Source organism: Drechmeria coniospora, chromosome 01 (assembly GCF_001625195.1).
Source record: "Drechmeria coniospora strain ARSEF 6962 chromosome 01, whole genome shotgun sequence".
NCBI classification, from domain to species: domain Eukaryota; kingdom Fungi; phylum Ascomycota; class Sordariomycetes; order Hypocreales; family Ophiocordycipitaceae; genus Drechmeria; species Drechmeria coniospora.
This window is the reverse complement of record NC_054389.1, coordinates 3,944,666-3,960,815: the sequence shown is the minus strand read 5'-3', so window position 1 is coordinate 3,960,815 and position 16,150 is coordinate 3,944,666. Positions and strand designations below refer to the sequence as shown.

At 58.8% G+C, this 16,150-nt stretch overlaps 5 protein-coding genes across 5 annotated transcripts; 2 read left to right on the top strand and 3 right to left on the bottom strand.

The window, feature by feature from the left end:
• Nucleotides 1-1,369: 1,369 nt before the first annotated feature.
• DCS_00952 (5-Methylcytosine G/T mismatch-specific DNA glycosylase) lies at nt 1,370-3,832 on the top strand (the record flags this gene model as incomplete). Its single annotated transcript, XM_040798287.1, has 1 exon — nt 1,370-3,832. The coding sequence occupies one exon, from the start codon at nt 1,370-1,372 to the stop codon at nt 3,830-3,832; it is 2,463 nt and encodes an 820-aa protein (XP_040659170.1).
• A 581-nt stretch (nt 3,833-4,413) lies between these two features.
• Nucleotides 4,414-5,874, bottom strand: DCS_00951 (tRNA -methyltransferase; the record flags this gene model as incomplete). Its single annotated transcript, XM_040798286.1, has 1 exon — nt 4,414-5,874. The coding sequence occupies one exon, from the start codon at nt 5,872-5,874 to the stop codon at nt 4,414-4,416; it is 1,461 nt and encodes a 486-aa protein (XP_040659169.1).
• A 1,885-nt stretch (nt 5,875-7,759) lies between these two features.
• Nucleotides 7,760-8,527, top strand: DCS_00950 (putative translation initiation factor protein; the record flags this gene model as incomplete). The annotated part of the gene is made up of 4 exons (XM_040798285.1): nt 7,760-7,787; nt 8,025-8,099; nt 8,210-8,302; nt 8,382-8,527. 4 exons carry the CDS (start codon nt 7,760-7,762, stop codon nt 8,525-8,527), a joined length of 342 nt encoding a protein of 113 aa, XP_040659168.1.
• Nucleotides 8,528-9,157: 630 nt separating this feature from the next.
• Nucleotides 9,158-10,370, bottom strand: DCS_00949 (uncharacterized protein; the record flags this gene model as incomplete). The annotated part of the gene is made up of 3 exons (XM_040798284.1): nt 9,158-9,650; nt 9,708-9,811; nt 9,879-10,370. The coding sequence occupies 3 exons, from the start codon at nt 10,368-10,370 to the stop codon at nt 9,158-9,160; spliced, it is 1,089 nt and encodes a 362-aa protein (XP_040659167.1).
• A 1,148-nt stretch (nt 10,371-11,518) lies between these two features.
• Nucleotides 11,519-14,543, bottom strand: DCS_00948 (uncharacterized protein; the record flags this gene model as incomplete). The annotated part of the gene is made up of 6 exons (XM_040798283.1): nt 11,519-12,157; nt 12,223-13,219; nt 13,294-13,649; nt 13,730-13,877; nt 13,965-14,087; nt 14,149-14,543. 6 exons carry the CDS (start codon nt 14,541-14,543, stop codon nt 11,519-11,521), a joined length of 2,658 nt encoding a protein of 885 aa, XP_040659166.1.
• Nucleotides 14,544-16,150: the final 1,607 nt, after the last annotated feature.

Here is a 16,150-nt window from a genome sequence, read left to right as displayed (position 1 = left end):
ACGCAGCGATGAACGGAAGCCACATCGATCCAATGACAGTGGCAAGCGCTGCACACGTGACTGTTTCTCTGCTTCTCCGAAATGCACGTGTACTGGAGAGCTGGAGAGGGCCGCCGTCGGGCCGCAACCTGGACCTGAGGCACCAAAGTGCACATGTATCGCTACTTCAATACGCTAAGCTCGAGCTTCCATTTTGCTCACTCACCATCTGCTTCCGACATTCATCGCGCGCAGAGGATTGATCCCGGCTGTTGCCTTGTCCGACCGGCGAAGTGACACCAAGGCTAGACGACAAAGCGATCGACGAGCAAGGTATTTGTGCAGATGGCAACCAGAGCACGAGCACTACCGTCCTTTTGTCCTGGCGAAGCGGCGGCAGTGGCGGCAGACTCGACAGTCAGTGAGACTCGCACAGAATACGGAGTACTGTTCTGCTCTACAAGTGCTGTAAAAGTACAGAGTACATACTTACCTAAGCACGAGGACGGCTGCTGAATGGAGCAGCGCACGCTGCGGCTCATCGGCGAGCCAATCGCGCCCTGAATTTTTACAGCTAGACCTCCACTACAAGCTGCAGCGGATGCTTGTGCAGCTACGGAGTATACGCCACCTGTACCCTACAGTACCTACCTACCTAGTACCTACTAGGTACTCCAAACACCACACCTACAGTACAGTAATTGTCAGTAATACAGCACCTATTACAGAGTACGAAGTACTAGTACAGAACCTATCCGTACAGCCCCTGCACCCGTACAATAAGCCACCAGCCACCAAGCTACATCCCTGTTGCCCCTCCGTTCGCCCCATCGGCGTCAACAAAGCTGGGAGAGAGGGAGGGGTCGTTTGGTTCTTGTTGCCTTCGCGCCTCTGCGCGCCTGCAAACCTCCACCACCGTCGATCCACAGTTCCCATCCACGTTTCCCGTCCGCAGCTCCCATCAACAGCGTCGAGCCGTCATCATCCGCCCCGTCGTTGGCCGCTTGTTTTTCTCAACCGGGCGGCCATTTCTCGCCGCCTCCACAGTGCGCCTGGTCATATGTCGACCTGGTCTTTCGTCTGAGACGGCGATATACTCGCTCACCGGAGCTGCGTTCCCCCTGAATCAAGGCTTCCCTTGCCGCTCGACACGAGCCGGTGAGCTCGAACCCACATCACACCTCCCCACCATCGTCATCAATCCCAGCCACCCCTCGCTGCCGCGTGGGCAGATCATCTCGCCCTCTCGAGCTGCTCTGCGAGGACGATCCACCCGGTTTTTCTCGGGAGCTTTCTCGAGCTACTTTCTCGAGCTACTTTTCTCGAGCTCTTTTCTCGTGCCACCTGCCTCCCCCCCTCCCCCGCCGAAAGCTTGCCCGATGTCCTGAAAATGCCGTCCGAAGAGCGTGACGTCGTCGTCGACGCTGCCGCCAGCAATCTCTCTCGCGACAGGACTCGACGCTCCAAGGCGGACCGCAAATCAGACAAGGATGGCGAGCATCGCCACAGATCGTCCAAGACATCACGTAGCAAGCTGGGAGGAGATGCCGCCGACGCCGACTCGACTCTGTCGTCGACGAAACGCCATCGCAAAAAGGACAAGGACAAGAGCGAGCGGCCAGCGTCGACGAGCGACCTTGCCGCCAGCTTGTCCAACATTTCCTTGATGACCCCTCGGATTTCCCTGCCGTACCCTACCTTCAGCAAGGCCCACAGCAAGGAGGCGGTCCATAGCCGGGAGGACTTGTCCGGCACGAAGCAATCAAATCCGTTGACCCCGGAGCCGACGGATGTTGGCAACGAGGAGCGCCGATCCAAGTCGACGTCGAAAAAATCGTCGCGGCCCCCTAGTCCGCCCGAGACAGATCTCGTGTCCGACAAGAGACGGGCTGAAAGACTGTCCAAGGAAAAGGCCGGCGCCAAATCTGCTTCTCGCAACGATGATGGAGTCTCCAAGCTGAGTCGCAAGTCGGCCTCGTCCAGCCAGGCCACCTACGTCAAGTCCTCGAAGAACAAGTCGTCGCACGAACGACTCCGATCTTCGTCCTCGCTGAGATCAGCCTCCTCACGTCACTCCACCAAGCGCTCCGCACCCATCCGAACCAGCTCCAAGAGACACGACCCTCCGGAGGATGAATCCTCGCCGTCGAGCGCCCAAGACTCATCCCCGAGAACGCCAACGCCGCCTGGCCAGTTTCCCTCCATGCATCGCAAGGACAGGCCGGCGCCGAGACCTGTCGTCGGAGAAGCCAACGGTCCATTCAACAATGCCATTCCCGCCTCGGCACCGGCCCTCGATGTCCAAGACGCACCGCGAGTCGATTACCTTTTGCAAAATGGCGGCCTCGCCTATACCGTCCCCCAACACTTCTTGTCCGTCCTGCCGCCGCCAACCGGTGCGCGATGCTCGGGCTCGCCGCTCAACGGCGCCGAGACGCTGTTCGCGCCCTTCTTCAACCTTCTCGACCAGTATGCGACGGTCGTTTCGAGGCAAGGCTCCATCGCCGTCGCCACGGGCCATCGCTCCGTCGCACGCCGTCTGCTCGATAGGCTCGAGAATGTCTTCTCCCGCGACCTTCCCCCGCACGGCTGCGCTTGCGTCGTCTGCGATGGATCCCACGAGATTCACAGAGGACTGAACTGGGGCGACGTCCTCGAGTGGGTCTGCGGCCGCGTCGAGCTACCGCCGTGGCCGCCGTTCGATCTCGCAGAAATTGGTACCAAGGCAGCCGAGGACTCGGCCGACGTGCCCCGTCGGCCCGAGTCTCCCATCAACATGGATCCCGACATTGCCGAGGAATTCAGGGAGCACTACCTTCGCCAGTCGAAAAAGGTCAGGTCCGCCGTCGACAAGTGGTTGAACAAGACGGGCGGATCGCCCGTGCCTCTCCCTCAGGAGGTCGACGACGAGACCTTGGCCTTTGCCGTTTTGACCAGCATGGATCCCAAGGATCGACCCTACTTCAGCGCCCTCCTCTCCGGATCTCGCGAGCTAAAGTCGTTTATGCGCGGCTCGATCCCTGGCTTCCAGACTCGCAGCGATTTCATCGTCAAGTGCGGTCTATCCCTTCAGCGGCTGTACCGGCTGCAGCAGGCACCGCGCGATGCCGAGTCGGCCATGTATCTCGTCAAGAACCCGCACACGCACGACCTGCTTGTCACCATCTCCAGCATCAACAATTCGGAATGGGAGATCCTCACCTCGGGCCGTTTCGACGGTTTCCTGTGGTCAGGCGCCGACGCCGACGGCGGCACGTCCGAAGCATCGGCCGGCGCGTACCTCGGAAGCCGATCAACCATGAGCCCGGGACTCCAGACACCACCGGCCACGGGCTTCAGAAATGCAAATCCGCACTCTCCGTACTTTGCGCAGGAACCCTCACCGGCGTCGTTTGTCAGCCTCGCATCGTCTGGCCTTCCTGGTGGGAAGCAGCCCGTGTCCAACGACGAGGAGATGGAGATGGAAGCCGCCGCCGCCATCGAACGGGAAATATACCTTGGCATGGAAACGCTCGAGGATGCGTTTGAAAAGCTGCATCAAAAGGCCGAGATGGTCCGCACGGCCCTGCGACTGCGAGGAGCCGGCCTGATGCACAACATCCAAAACCGCCGACGCCTGAGCGTGCCCCGGAACGCCGGCCCTGACAACGGCCAGACCGGTGCGGATGAACGGCCCACATGGGAGGCTGGGGGTGAGGCCGACGGCGGAAGCGATGACGACTGGTGCATGGACGATGCGGACATAATGCCCGATGATTCGGCTAGTAACATCAGCAGCTCCAGGCACAGACGCCCCAAGAGACGCACAGAACGGCGCACACCTGCCGTCATCGAGGAAGATGACGAGGAGTGACGGACAAAGGTCATGAGTTCCAAAGCGATTCGCGCCGAATGAATGGTATGGAAAACGATGGTACGGAGCGGAGTTTGATGCGAGAGAATCTGTTCCAATGACGTGCGTGAACGAGACGCAGGCTCTACACTCATGCCGGATGTCACATTTTTTGTATGGTTGGTCTTGTTCAGCGTTGGCTTTGCTTAACGTCCCCTCAGGTGTTTGGAACGACAAGTTGGTTGGACGGGTGTTCAAACTAGCACGGCATGAGTAGGCGCAAGATTGGCGTCCTCATGCGGGCCTAATGTCGGGTTGAACTGTGAGCCTTGGCGCGTTCAGCAGTTTGGCTGCATTGCTATGGAGTTTTTGGTAGATGCATCTGTAATCAATCGAGCGGACACCTTTCCCGATCTCACCTCATCGTTGCGCTCAACTGGCCACGCCGGTTTCTACGGGATTCCTGCGCTCTTGTTTCCTCGTGTTGGGTATCGCCATGCTGTCCATCGTCACTTTCTTGCCCTATTCCTACACTTGCCCTCGCCATCGTTTTATTCTCGTCACAAGCCATGGGCTCCCGAGGCGACGGTGCGACGCAATCATCAATGACTTCTCGGCCCAGCCTTGACCAGCTTCGCCACGTTGTCATAGTAGCCATCTACCCCCCCGTACTTTCGGAGGATGGCGTCCACGTCAATGTCGATAGCGTCCTTGACCCGAGTCCTGCCCAGGAGGCCGATATTTCTGGTGCTGGGAATGCGCATCATTTCCACCTCGATCAGCCAGCCGCAGTCCTCGCCGATGCGTGTCACCCAGTCGACGAGAGAGGCAAACGTCGAGCTGGATTTCGACTTGTCGCGCGGCGCCGGCGCACGAAACTTTTCTCCCGTGAGCCTGTGGCTGCAGCAGGGAATCATGAGGAAGGGGCAACGCGAGAGGGCGGCTAGGATAGGGGTCCAAGGCGTCAATTCGTCGGCGTGATTGGAGATGATGAATGTTCCCTGGGGGAAGACACCGTCGTGAACGAGATCGCCGTCGAGTTCTGGTGTCGCGCTGTCGCTCTGCGTGGGGACGACGCTGGGCAGAAGCAGTCGCTGTTCCAAGGACTGACCGGATGGGGAACACTGCACGGGGCTCTGGTATTGCGCCCAAGACTTGCGCGCCCTGGCATCAAAGCCCCATCCGGCATAGCCTTCCTTGTTGAGGACGTGGACGAGCAAGCCGTTGCCGCAGCCGATGTCGACGAAGCCGGGAAACTTGCTGCCGCCCTTGAACATGTCCTCCCAGAGGCCGATGAGGAAGGAGGCAATGGCGAGGTCCTCGAAAACATGCTTGGCCGGGTCCGTGGATTCGGCCCAACCCTGGACCAGGTCGCGGGCGTACTTGTTCTTCAGCTGCATGTAGCGGTCCTGGAAGGTAGCCTGCGGGACGACAATGTCGTGGTGGACCTTTTTGACGTATCCCACGCCGTGGCCGTGCTTGTGGAGGATGTGAAGGAGGTGGTAGGCTGGCCGGCGGGTCTTGGGATCGTCGAGGTGCTCGGGCTCGAAGGGGAGGAAGTGGATCGATATCGAACCAGATTGTCGCACGGGATCCCACTCGTGCAAGTGAGCGATTCCGCGGACATGGGGGTGGTAAAAGGGCAGCTCAGGACCGGAAGAGGCGTGTGGCAGATAGAGGACCAGCGACCGCAGCGTTTCGTCGGACGAGTCCTCGTGGTGAAACGAGCAGGTCTGGTCCAGGGGCGCATCGCGCCGGTCGTTTCTCGGTATCAGCTTCCGGACGAGCCTTCGGTGGCATCGCATGCCCTTGACGTCTCTCACGACAGGTCGAAGGTCCGGCGAGGCGGAGACGACACCCTCTAGATCGTCGTGGAGGATATCGGCGCGGAACAGCCAGCTGGAGTTGAGGTTTGGGTTCCGAATCATGTTGTCCATCTTTTCGACGAAGACGTCGGGACCAAAGGTGCACGAGTGGCGGTAGAGGGGAACCCAGACGTCGCCGGCGCCGTCCTCGAAGAAGGGCGGCGTCGCCGGCGAGAACTCTTCGGGTTCGTACGTCATCGTCAGTGCTTCTCAGAAGGTGTTGAGGCTGCAGAGGCTGCGGTCACGGGCGCAACGGCTTCACCGATCCGGCAAGAGGCTTAAGTCTTTCGTTGCCAAGTTTCATCAAGCAGAAGCAGCAGCGTATGGGGAGAGAGGCGAGGGAAGTGTGCCATCTCGGAGGCAACTCAGATGTAGCAGTGGACGCCCATGGCGAAAAAAAATTCAGGTCGAGGGTAAATTATCACTACCGGAGGAACCTGCACCAGCCTTTCCTGCGTTCACTCTTTTCTTCGCTGCTTGTGCACGGAAAATGCTCCATCGACAAGGTGTCGTCGGGTGAATAGGATCGGAGCAGACAAGTGGCTGCGTCGGGTCGAGAAGAAAGTCTGTCACGCAAGGAGCAGGTGAGGGTTGCCTCGACCTCGTGCGTTGGTTGATGGTTTGGTGATTGGTGGTCGAACGAGTACGAGGGCAGCCGAGGCTGGTTGTTCCCCTCTTTGTACTAGTAGAAGTATTTGCTGTAGTACAGTAATAGTAGGTAAGACCAACTAGTATTTTTATTATTCCTCGGTGTATTACATGTACAGTACAGCTAAGACTAAGTACTGTACTTGGGCAGTACGGAGTCCAGAACTCTGTACGGTACAAGCCATACAGTGCAGTGCTTGGACGAGATAACGGTAACAAGTACTCCGTGCAGTACTGTACATGCACGTACAGTACGGAGCAAATACCCCGTACACCGCCAGTACTTACAGTACTGTAATTACATGTCAATATGCAATGTATTACTTACTGTACAACCGATATACATTTTCGGGGTAGAGTGGCACGTACGGTAATAATACTCACCGCACTCAGGATGTATGAATACAACTACTGTACGGAGCACTTACTCTTACGTTTCTAGTGCTGACACTGTTGCCTGTGCCCACGTCCAGTGCAGGTTCTACGTTGACGGGTGGATGCTACAGTAACGATGCCGGAATTTTGCACTGTATACACGACATATCACTGAAGGATCCGGAAAGGATATGGGCAAGTTACAGTACGGTATACTGTGCGAGCAAGCGAGTGCTGCGTCAAATTTCGCACCACGCATGGATATATGCATTAGAGAATACTCATTCTTGTCCCCTGTTACCCCAGGCTTCCAGCAAAGCCCCTATAGGCAACCACAAGCAATGCCGTTCGTGCCTACAAGCACGGAGTACTTGTAATTGGTTAGTAGAACTTGCTGGTACCTCGCTGCCTGTAAGCGTAAGTACTGGTACTTACTAGTCGCAGGCGAACACCTGAATGGCATTGTACATGTACAGGTTCATTCTTTGCAAGCACTTGCAATACTTGCATACACTTGACAGCAAAAAAGACGCTAACGACAAATGAGTCTCTCGCTCGGACGCTAGTGGAAAGAACAGTCAGACAGAGTTCACACCTAATTTCTCAGGCCGTCGCATCCTCTCTCAATTTGCCCTCCCGCTCCGCCCACCAGTGGGGTTTTGGCCACCGACCAATACCATTCCAAGCAGTAACTTCTGCCGCCAAATAGTCGGCGCCCGTGCCCCTCCGTCGCCCTTCGGTGCGCTGCATTCGTTTTCTTCCGTTTGCTGCCCCTCAACTCACACTTCACCCACCACCACCCACCCACCCACAAAGGCACGCCCGCAACCGACCAAGGTCGTAATCGTTTTCGCCTCCCCAACTTCGCCTTCATCAACGCACATCTTACCAACCTTACGCTCCGTCGCCCTCTCGTTTCGCCCCGTCCGTCGCGCTCCGAAACACAAAGACGTTACAGTCAACCTCACCAACAGCAAGGCCTCCCATCGTCAGCCTTCAGCTGCCAACGCTCCCCCTCACAAAACCCATTTCCCACCGACACCCCGATACCTCCGAGTATATGTCCATCGAAAATCTCAAGACCTACGGTGCGTGGCTCGCCCTCTCCCCCGACCCTCGGCCGTTCGCCGTCGGCGCACACCATGGCCGCCGAGACTCCCTGCTCTTCGCTCCTCGCTCCCTGATCCCCGCTCCGGCGCTGCGCTGCGAAGTCTTGTCCCGACCCGACGCGGACGCTTCCTCCATCCTATCCCACGACTGCGCACCCCGCCATGATGAAAGACCGGACGCTGAGCCTTTCGACTGACCTTCTATCCCTTGTGCAGACCCCTTCGCCGAAGCCGACGAAGACACCGGAGAAACCAAGCAGACGCAGAATTACATTCATATACGCATTCAACGTAAGTCTCCTCCGCCTCGGTGCCGTCATCCGGCCGCTGCCGTGCGTCGGTGGCACGACGGTGTGCCCCGCGTGGCGTCGACGTCGACTTGGACTAACGTGCTGCCGCAGAGCGTAATGGTCGTAAAACTCTGACCACGGTCCAGGGTCTCCCCAAGAAGTTCGACCAAAAGAAGATTCTCAAGGTCATCAAGAAGAAGTTTGGTTCGTCATCCCCTCCGCCCCCCCTCCCCCGCCGCCGCCGCCTCGGAAGCATGCCGTCGCTGACGTGGCCCTCTCGCAGCCTGCAATGGCACCATCGTCAACGATACGGAGATGGGCGAGGTGATCCAGCTCCAGGGCGATCAGCGCAAAGATGTCCAGGAATTTCTCGTCGACAAGGAGGGCCTTGAGCTAGATGCTAAGACGATCAAGGTCCACGGCTTCTAAGCTCGCAATGCGCCGTCGTCCTGTCACGGCAGCAGCCTGCGACGCAGCGTGTCAATGTCAAGAATAGTTGGGGCGGGAGGGCTCCCGGCATATTGCGCTTCTTTCCGATGCATCGATACCCAGGAGTCTTCTGGCTCCCATCGCTCCCGACAGGGACGACGGACACCCATCCTACGGCGAGTTTCTTTTTTCATGCGAGAATTGGAGAGGAATCGGCCTGCACTCCGAGCCGCGAAGCAGTTGATGTCAGTCGCTGCTTCTCATCCTGCACACAAGAGGTGGGCTACGGGCCAAGTATCATCATGGCTTGTCGGTCACTCGTTTTTTTCCCTCAGGCAAGCCCAGCCGTAGCCGAGGGCAGTACGTTGAAATGAAAGTTTTTTTATACAACAAGCGCAGTAGAGGCTCGTAAACGCCGGCCGGCCCGGCGGCAAGTCGTGTGCGCCACGCATCCGCGTAACCCATGTAACTTGCGTCACCCGAAACGGTGCAGGCGGCGGTGATGCCATGTACAGATGGGCAGAATGCCAAGAGTGGACGCCGAGCGCGGGACGAGGCGTGGTCCAATTCCCCATGTCGATGTGGTCCATGCCGCCGGTTCCTCCTCCGCGTCCACTTCGCATTGACGATTCACAGCTCCGAACGTTCGACGATGGCACCCTGCAGCCGCACCAGGAGCCCCTTGGCGTCCTGCCAGAGCTGCCTCGCGCGCGAGATGATGGGCATGGTCGGGTAGTCGGCGAGGTACGAGTGCATGTGGATAAGCAGCGTGACCATGGTGATGTAGCTGGCAATGGAGAAGACGTTGATCGATGTCGACGTCTCCTTGCGAATGTTGATCTTTTGGTGCGTGATGTGGTAGCAGACGGTCAGGGTCTGGACGAGAACGCTGTCAGAGAGTCGGGGCGCCAACGGAAGGGCGATCGACGCGAGAGATAGGGAGGGGAGGGAGGAGTGGAAAGGGTTCAGGCCTACGGTCGCGATGCCGATCCAGCCCGGCAGCAGGAGTCGGGGGTCTTGGAAGCCGCCGGTGAGGGAGAGGACGGTGAGGGTGAGGTAGGCGTTCACGGCGTTGATGGAGAGCAGACGGACAATGGTCGCTTGGGGAGTGTAGTTTATGAGCCTGCGGCGGTGAAGGCGACGTCAGCGGCAAGGCCCCTCTCGTTTTCACGGCACCGACGTGCGCGAGGCGGGGCGAGGCGGGGGGGGGCGAGGCTGGAGGACGAACCAGCGCGACATGAGGCAGTCGGCGAAGAAGAAGGACAGGTAACCGCAGGCGAAGCACTGTCTCCGCCGTCAGTCAGCAGGCAGTTTGGCTCGTCGGCGGCGACGGAATCGCGTGGAATCGCACCCAGATGGTCGCGAGCATGGCCTCGGTCAAGGCATACTCGACGGCGTCCTCGCCATGGGGAGCCGACGGCTGATGGGCCGACGAGAAGGAGGAGGCGGCGGCGGCGGAGGAGGAGGAGGAGGCGAAGGAGGAGGCCTTGGTCGCGCGGACGACGAGGACGCGGTCGTCGCCGGGGAGCAGGCGCAGAAGCAGCTGCAACGCGCAAGGCAGACCCCACCACAGGGCCGGTAGGATGGAGCAGAGGCGGAGGGCGAAGAGCCAGGGGTGCCAAGGCGGCGGCACGTCGAGGACGACGGCGACGCGGGGTTGCAGGATCGACGGGTGGCCGTGAAGGGGGGCCGTCGACTCCCGAGCGGCGTGAGGGCCGTCGGCGTTGGCATTCGACGGCGGCGACGGCGGTGATGCGGAAACTTTGTCGGCGTGCGAGGCCGAGGCCGAGGCGGACGAGGCGATGGACGAGGCCCGATGGTGAGGGCGGTTCGTCATCGCCATCTTTGCGGATGGGCCATGAGGCCGCGGGCAGGAGGAGGGAGAGCAGCAGAGGGTCGTGTTCGATACGGTCCGTCGTCGTCGTGGCCGCGTAATAGATGGACTCTACAGGTAGATCTTGAGCATGTCATTGTCTGCCAAGGTGGAGCCGAACCGAGGGGATGGAACGAACAATCGAGATCAAACAAATCATCAGCGCCGTCCGACTGACTGACCTCAGCACTCCCTCCCCCTCGGCAGGAGTCGAAACAGGGCAGCAACAAGAGCGAGGTCCAATAGGATGCCATGCCTTCTCAGGTACTGTGGGCCTTGCGGGGACAAGCTCGACCCCTCCGAGCACCTTCCACTCTTGCCGTGTCCCTCCTTCCGTGTCCCTCCTCTGCCCCTTCCTCAACTTCACGACAAGGAGGGGGGCCGGAGGGAGGCTGGGAAGGCTTTGTCCACTATTATCAGTAGGACTTGCACCCGCTGTACCTGATCAGTACACTTGCAAACGTGCCTGGTATCTGTACACTCATGCGGCGCACGTACACTGCTCTTCCTCTGGTACCGGTACAGCACGTTGGTCGATAACGACAAGACGAATACTAACGCAACTGGTTATCTGCACACACAAGTACGCAGCACACTTGCCTGCTCTGCCGCTGGTACCAGCACAGCATGTCGGTAGATGATATTAATAAGAAGAATACCAACGCAACTGGTACATGTACTCTCATACAACACACGTACGCTGCTGTGCTTCTGGTACCGGTACAGGACGTCGGTAACGCGATGAATAAAGAGACGAATACGGAGTAATACTACTCCGTAACGTACCTACGGAGATCTACTGTAATACGTACTTACGTTAGGAGGTACTTAAGCGGTACCTTGGTAGTAACTGGTATCGGTACACCCATGGCAGCACACTTGCATTGCTCTCTGCCTCTGGTACCAGTGCAGCATGGGAGGAAGGCAAATGCTACTACAGTACCCCGTAGGTACTAAGGAATAATACGAATACATGGGCTCCCCGTCGCCTCTGCTCTGCTCTGTCCACTGCCAGCATTCTAATCACGTCCTCTCACGACACAATCCACTCTCCGCGTCCACCGTCTGACACGAACCGCCGGCGAGTTGGACTTTTTCATACCGGCCTACCATCTCCGTCAAACATCATCAATCCACCCAGCTACTGCCTCGTCATCCTCGTATGCCTCGTACGCGTACTCGCCGCCGTCTGGGTCGCCCCTGTCCTCGTCGTCCGTTTCAGGCTCTCCGGCGTCGGAGAACTCGTTGTACGGGTCAACCTCGTGCGTCGGGCTTTTGCCTGCGCAGAGTTTGTACCCCTGCATGATGCTCTCGCGCGCCTCCTCGAGCTCAACCGTCGACGGGCCGACCGACTCCGTCTCAAACTCCTCCCAGGGGCACGACTCGAGAATCCTTCGGTGCCGGCACAAGGCCCGGAAGCCTTCGAGCTCCGTCAGCTCGAGGAAGCGGAAGCCTTCCTTGGCGGTCGTATCCCGCTCGGCGATGAAGTTTTTCCAGCAGCTCCTGCAGCGTGGGATGGAAAAGTCCCCAAAGGCAACCTGCTCGACGGACGGCACACCCTGTCGGCCGAAAATCTGCGTCAGGCAGTCGTTGTACGTCTGATGCAAGTTTCCGTGGTACAGCGGATACTGCAAACGTCGACCGCAGGTGGTGAAGTGCATCGGTCCCGGCAGGCAGCCCTGCGCATCCGAGGCCGATTGTCGGATGTGGATGAACTTGAGCGTCGTCCTCTCCCGAAAAGGCTCAAGCAGCGGTGGCTTGCGAGAGGGAGGTCCTGTCAGTCATCCCCTCGTTCGTCCCTCGCCCGGGAAGGAAGGCTCACCAAGATCCTCGGGTCGCACGGCAGACCAAGGGCGTCCAGGTGGAGGTGCATAAAGGCCCTCTGCACGACAATGTGCTCGAGGGCGTTTTTGATGCCCAAGTCCAGAACGTCGTAGGTGCCGTCGTCGACGTTTCTGTCCGGGTGGTCGACAATGTCCTCCCGAAAGTGGTGCACGAATGTTGTCAGCGTCTTCCGGTGCTTCGAAACATGATCCCACAGCGCGACGCTCGGGACAGGCCGTCCGACGCGGACGCTCACGTACAGCTCCTCGAGCCTGTCGACGGCATCGATGAGCCGCACCCAGATCCAGTCCCGCTCCGGTGCCGCGTCCTCGGGCGCCTCCCACCTCTCCAGTCCGCTCTGGAGCTCGAGACACTTGAGGCTCAGCGGCATTCCCGAGTCGACGAGCCCTTGGCAAAAGTTGACCCACGAGGGGCAGTCTCGGAGCGTCAGCGATTCGAGCCTGAGCAAATCCAGCTCCGTGTACGCGAGCGGACCGAGCGTCACGTGCGAGAGGCTGAGACTTCGAAGGTACGGCATCTCGACGCGCCCGGGAGGCAGCGACGGCGTGAGGCTCAAGAAGGGCGTCTCGCTGCCGGACCCGGACGGCCGACCGCGATGGCCTCCTCCTCCGGAAGCGGCCCGGGCCCGCAGCAGGTTGCCGTGTCGCAGCAGCGCCCATAGCCCGCAGTCCTCTCTGTCCGCCAGGGCAAAGTTGTCCTCCATGAGGTCGAGGGAGGTCCATTTCATCTCAAACTCCTCCAGCTGGTCCGCATGGTTGCTGAAGAGCTCCCACAGGCGAACGACGCTTCCCGGACCGATCCAGGTGAGCTTTCGAAGGTGTGGGAAGTAGACGTTGCTGAGCGAAACGGCTTGGGCCCGGTCGCCCTCCTCCGGACAGTGACCGTCGGTCACGAGCGTCAGATCCTGCAGTCGGGGCTGGATCCGCGCGAGAAGCTCGAGAAAGCGTCCCGGTAGGCAGATGCCCATTTCCCAGCTACGTGCGGCGCGCCCAGGTGTGAGCGTGGGGGAAGCGGACGGGCCATGGACCGAGGAGGCGTCGCAACGTACCTGAAGCTGTCCATCCGCCGTTTGCGAAACTGCTTGATGAGGTAGTCGACCTTTTGCGAGAGGTCTTCGGCTCTCAACCAGTACCAGTCGGTCGAAGCGACCCTACCCGAGCTCGTGCGCCCTTCGGGCTCGTCCCAGTGGATGCAGCGGTACGACGGGAAGTGCTCGAAGACGTTTCGAAAGCAGATGGCGCGCATGTGCTCTTGCGGAATGCCCGGCGGGATCCGGATCCGTACGAGCTCCGGCCTGTCTTCCTTCTTTGGCCGGATCACGATGGTCCTCCAGAGCAGGCACGAGACCAGCTTGCGCGTCGCTTTGCAGACGAGCGAGAGGGCCAGCAAATCCAAGAAGTCGAGCTTAGGCCAAGCGAGGTTGCGTCGTCAGTCCATCCGTACGCCACCGTTAATGGGGAGGGGGGGGGGCTTTAGGCACGTACATTCTCTGCCATGAGAGTGAATACATCGTCTGGGACCATGCCCAGGCTTGCAGCAGGGGCCATCCTGCCGCATCGACTCTCGGGGACGAGGCAGCAGATGAGACCGAAGAATTGCTCTGGGCAATGGCGATGTGCGACCTGCTGCCGACTCGGCCGTGTTCACGTTGACAAACGAGACTGGCCGGAGAAAAGGAGGGAGTTTCACATCACGCGATGTGGCGGGATTGCAGCTCACTGAGTGACTGGGCACTCGTCCGCTGCCTGGCTTCGCCACTTGGGCATGCGAGCCCGCTGAGAGAATCGCTGGCTTTTTCCCCCGTGCCGGTCTGTGCTGTTCTGTTCTTGTGCCGTGCCGCCGCTATTCTGTCGGTTTACTTGTGCTATTCTTGAGCTATACTTGGACTGTTCTTGTGCTATACTTGGACTGTTCTTGTGCTGTTCTTGTGCTGTTCTCGTGCTGTTCTTGTGCTGTTCTTGTGCTGTTCTTGTGCTGTTCTTGTGCTGTTCTTGTGCTGTTCTTGTGCTGTTCTTGTGCTGCTCTTGTGCTGTGTGCTGCTCTTGTGCTGCTCTTGTGCTGCTCTTGTGCTGCTCTTGTGCTGCTGCTTTGCTGCTCTTGTGCTGCTCCTTTGCTGCCCTTGTGCTGCTCTTGGGCTGTTCTTGGGCTGTTCCTCAGCAACTGTTCAGGTAGCAGTTGTCGGCCGATGAACGCTGCATGCCGTTGCTGCTTCTTGTTGCGGTAGCATGTTGTCGATTTGCCGTCCGTTGGCTTGTCCATGGGCTTGTGCGTTCGCAGCGTTGCTCGGGTATTCAGCATCATTATATTCCATGGCCATGGCACCCACACAAACGACGACGCAACTCCATCTTCTACCTACCCCTCTCGCTGAGCAACGATGCTACATGGACCGACCGTTCCATCGCCAACTGTGCGGGCATACGAGGGACGCGACGGCTAGTGTGCAGCTGACTGATGCCGTCACTCCTACGCAACCCCCGTGCAAGAAAATGGCCAAAAACGAGCAGCTGCATAGAGCATATCGCAGAATGCGTGTGCGCATCGTATAAATCATGAGAGGTCCGGAATATCACTCGTCGATTTTGTCGAAGTGATGAGATGATTGATAGGCAGGACGCGCAAAGGTCCTTCATGCCATGATGCATCGCAGGTACCCACCCACCCCATCTATTCGACAACGAACGTCTTTCCCCCTTCCGCTCGCCTTGGACGGCATCGGTATGCACTCGCACGTCGGTTGTACGTTCCGTCGGCGGGTGAGAGTGTCAGCCTGGGATCCTCCAACCGAGTCTTGTCTGCTCCCTTCGCCCATCTTGTCTCGCCTTCTCTTCGCGTCCTTCCGCTGTGTTCTCCGGCTCGTTGCCGATGCCGACAATTCTCGACTTGACGGCTCTCACCCATCACGAGGCGGAGGAGAGAGGCCAATAAAGCAGAGGGGGACGGAGCGTCGATCCATTCGTCCATCAGGTCGTCGACGTCATCCTTGGCGAACGCTTCTCCTCTCCTCTCCTCTCCTTCAACGCAACCCACCAACCAGCCCTACTGTCGGGACGGCGGCTTCTCGGCGCCCAACATAAACCCGGACGATTGATAAATGCCCGACGCGGAGACGACAGGGCCACAGGCCGTCCGTGGTTCGCCCACCATCGCCCCCCTCCATCGGTTTCTTCTAGCTTCCGCCCTGTGAAGGAGGGTCGTCCTCTTATCGCTTCACACTACTCGGCCAACCACCCATTGCATCTCCTCAACCTGACTGGTCGGCTGATTCGTCGTCGTCGTCGAGTCGGCGGACAGACAGCAAACACCGACGGCCGCATGCCCCCTTCCGCTTCGGCGCCCCTTTTCTCCGTTGCGGGGGATGGAGGCGGTGCATGTCGACATCGGCTTCGAGAATCTCGATGAGGTCATGCGAGCAGGGGCGGCGCACGATGCTGGCCTGCTTCAAGCGCAGGTCCTGTGGTTGGTGAGTTCCGAGGTTGTGCAGTTGACCTTGACCATTGCCCATTGGTCAGCCATTGTGATGAAGGCAACAACAAGACGGTTTGCTCAGACTCCAGGATGCAAAGAGCAGATGCATACCCCTCATGCGGCCACGTGAGGGGGCGAATCACTGTGATTGAGGCATATCCTAAAAAATGCATCCGTCATGACCAAGTTTCTCGCCCATTGTCTCCCGTGAGGCCTGCATTTTCCCCGCTTGGTTCGGGACCTAGATCGGTGAGCCAAGACGCATAGTAGAGGAGATGAATGATGATTGACGGAAGATCTGTCTAGGTTCTATCCAGGAATATGCCAAAAGTTATGGCTCATTCTATTTTGCCGAGATGGATGCACACAACCTCACAACGGCCAACAGGCTTCTTTGGAGTGGTGTTGACATGTATTTCGGCCGGATCTCGGTTATC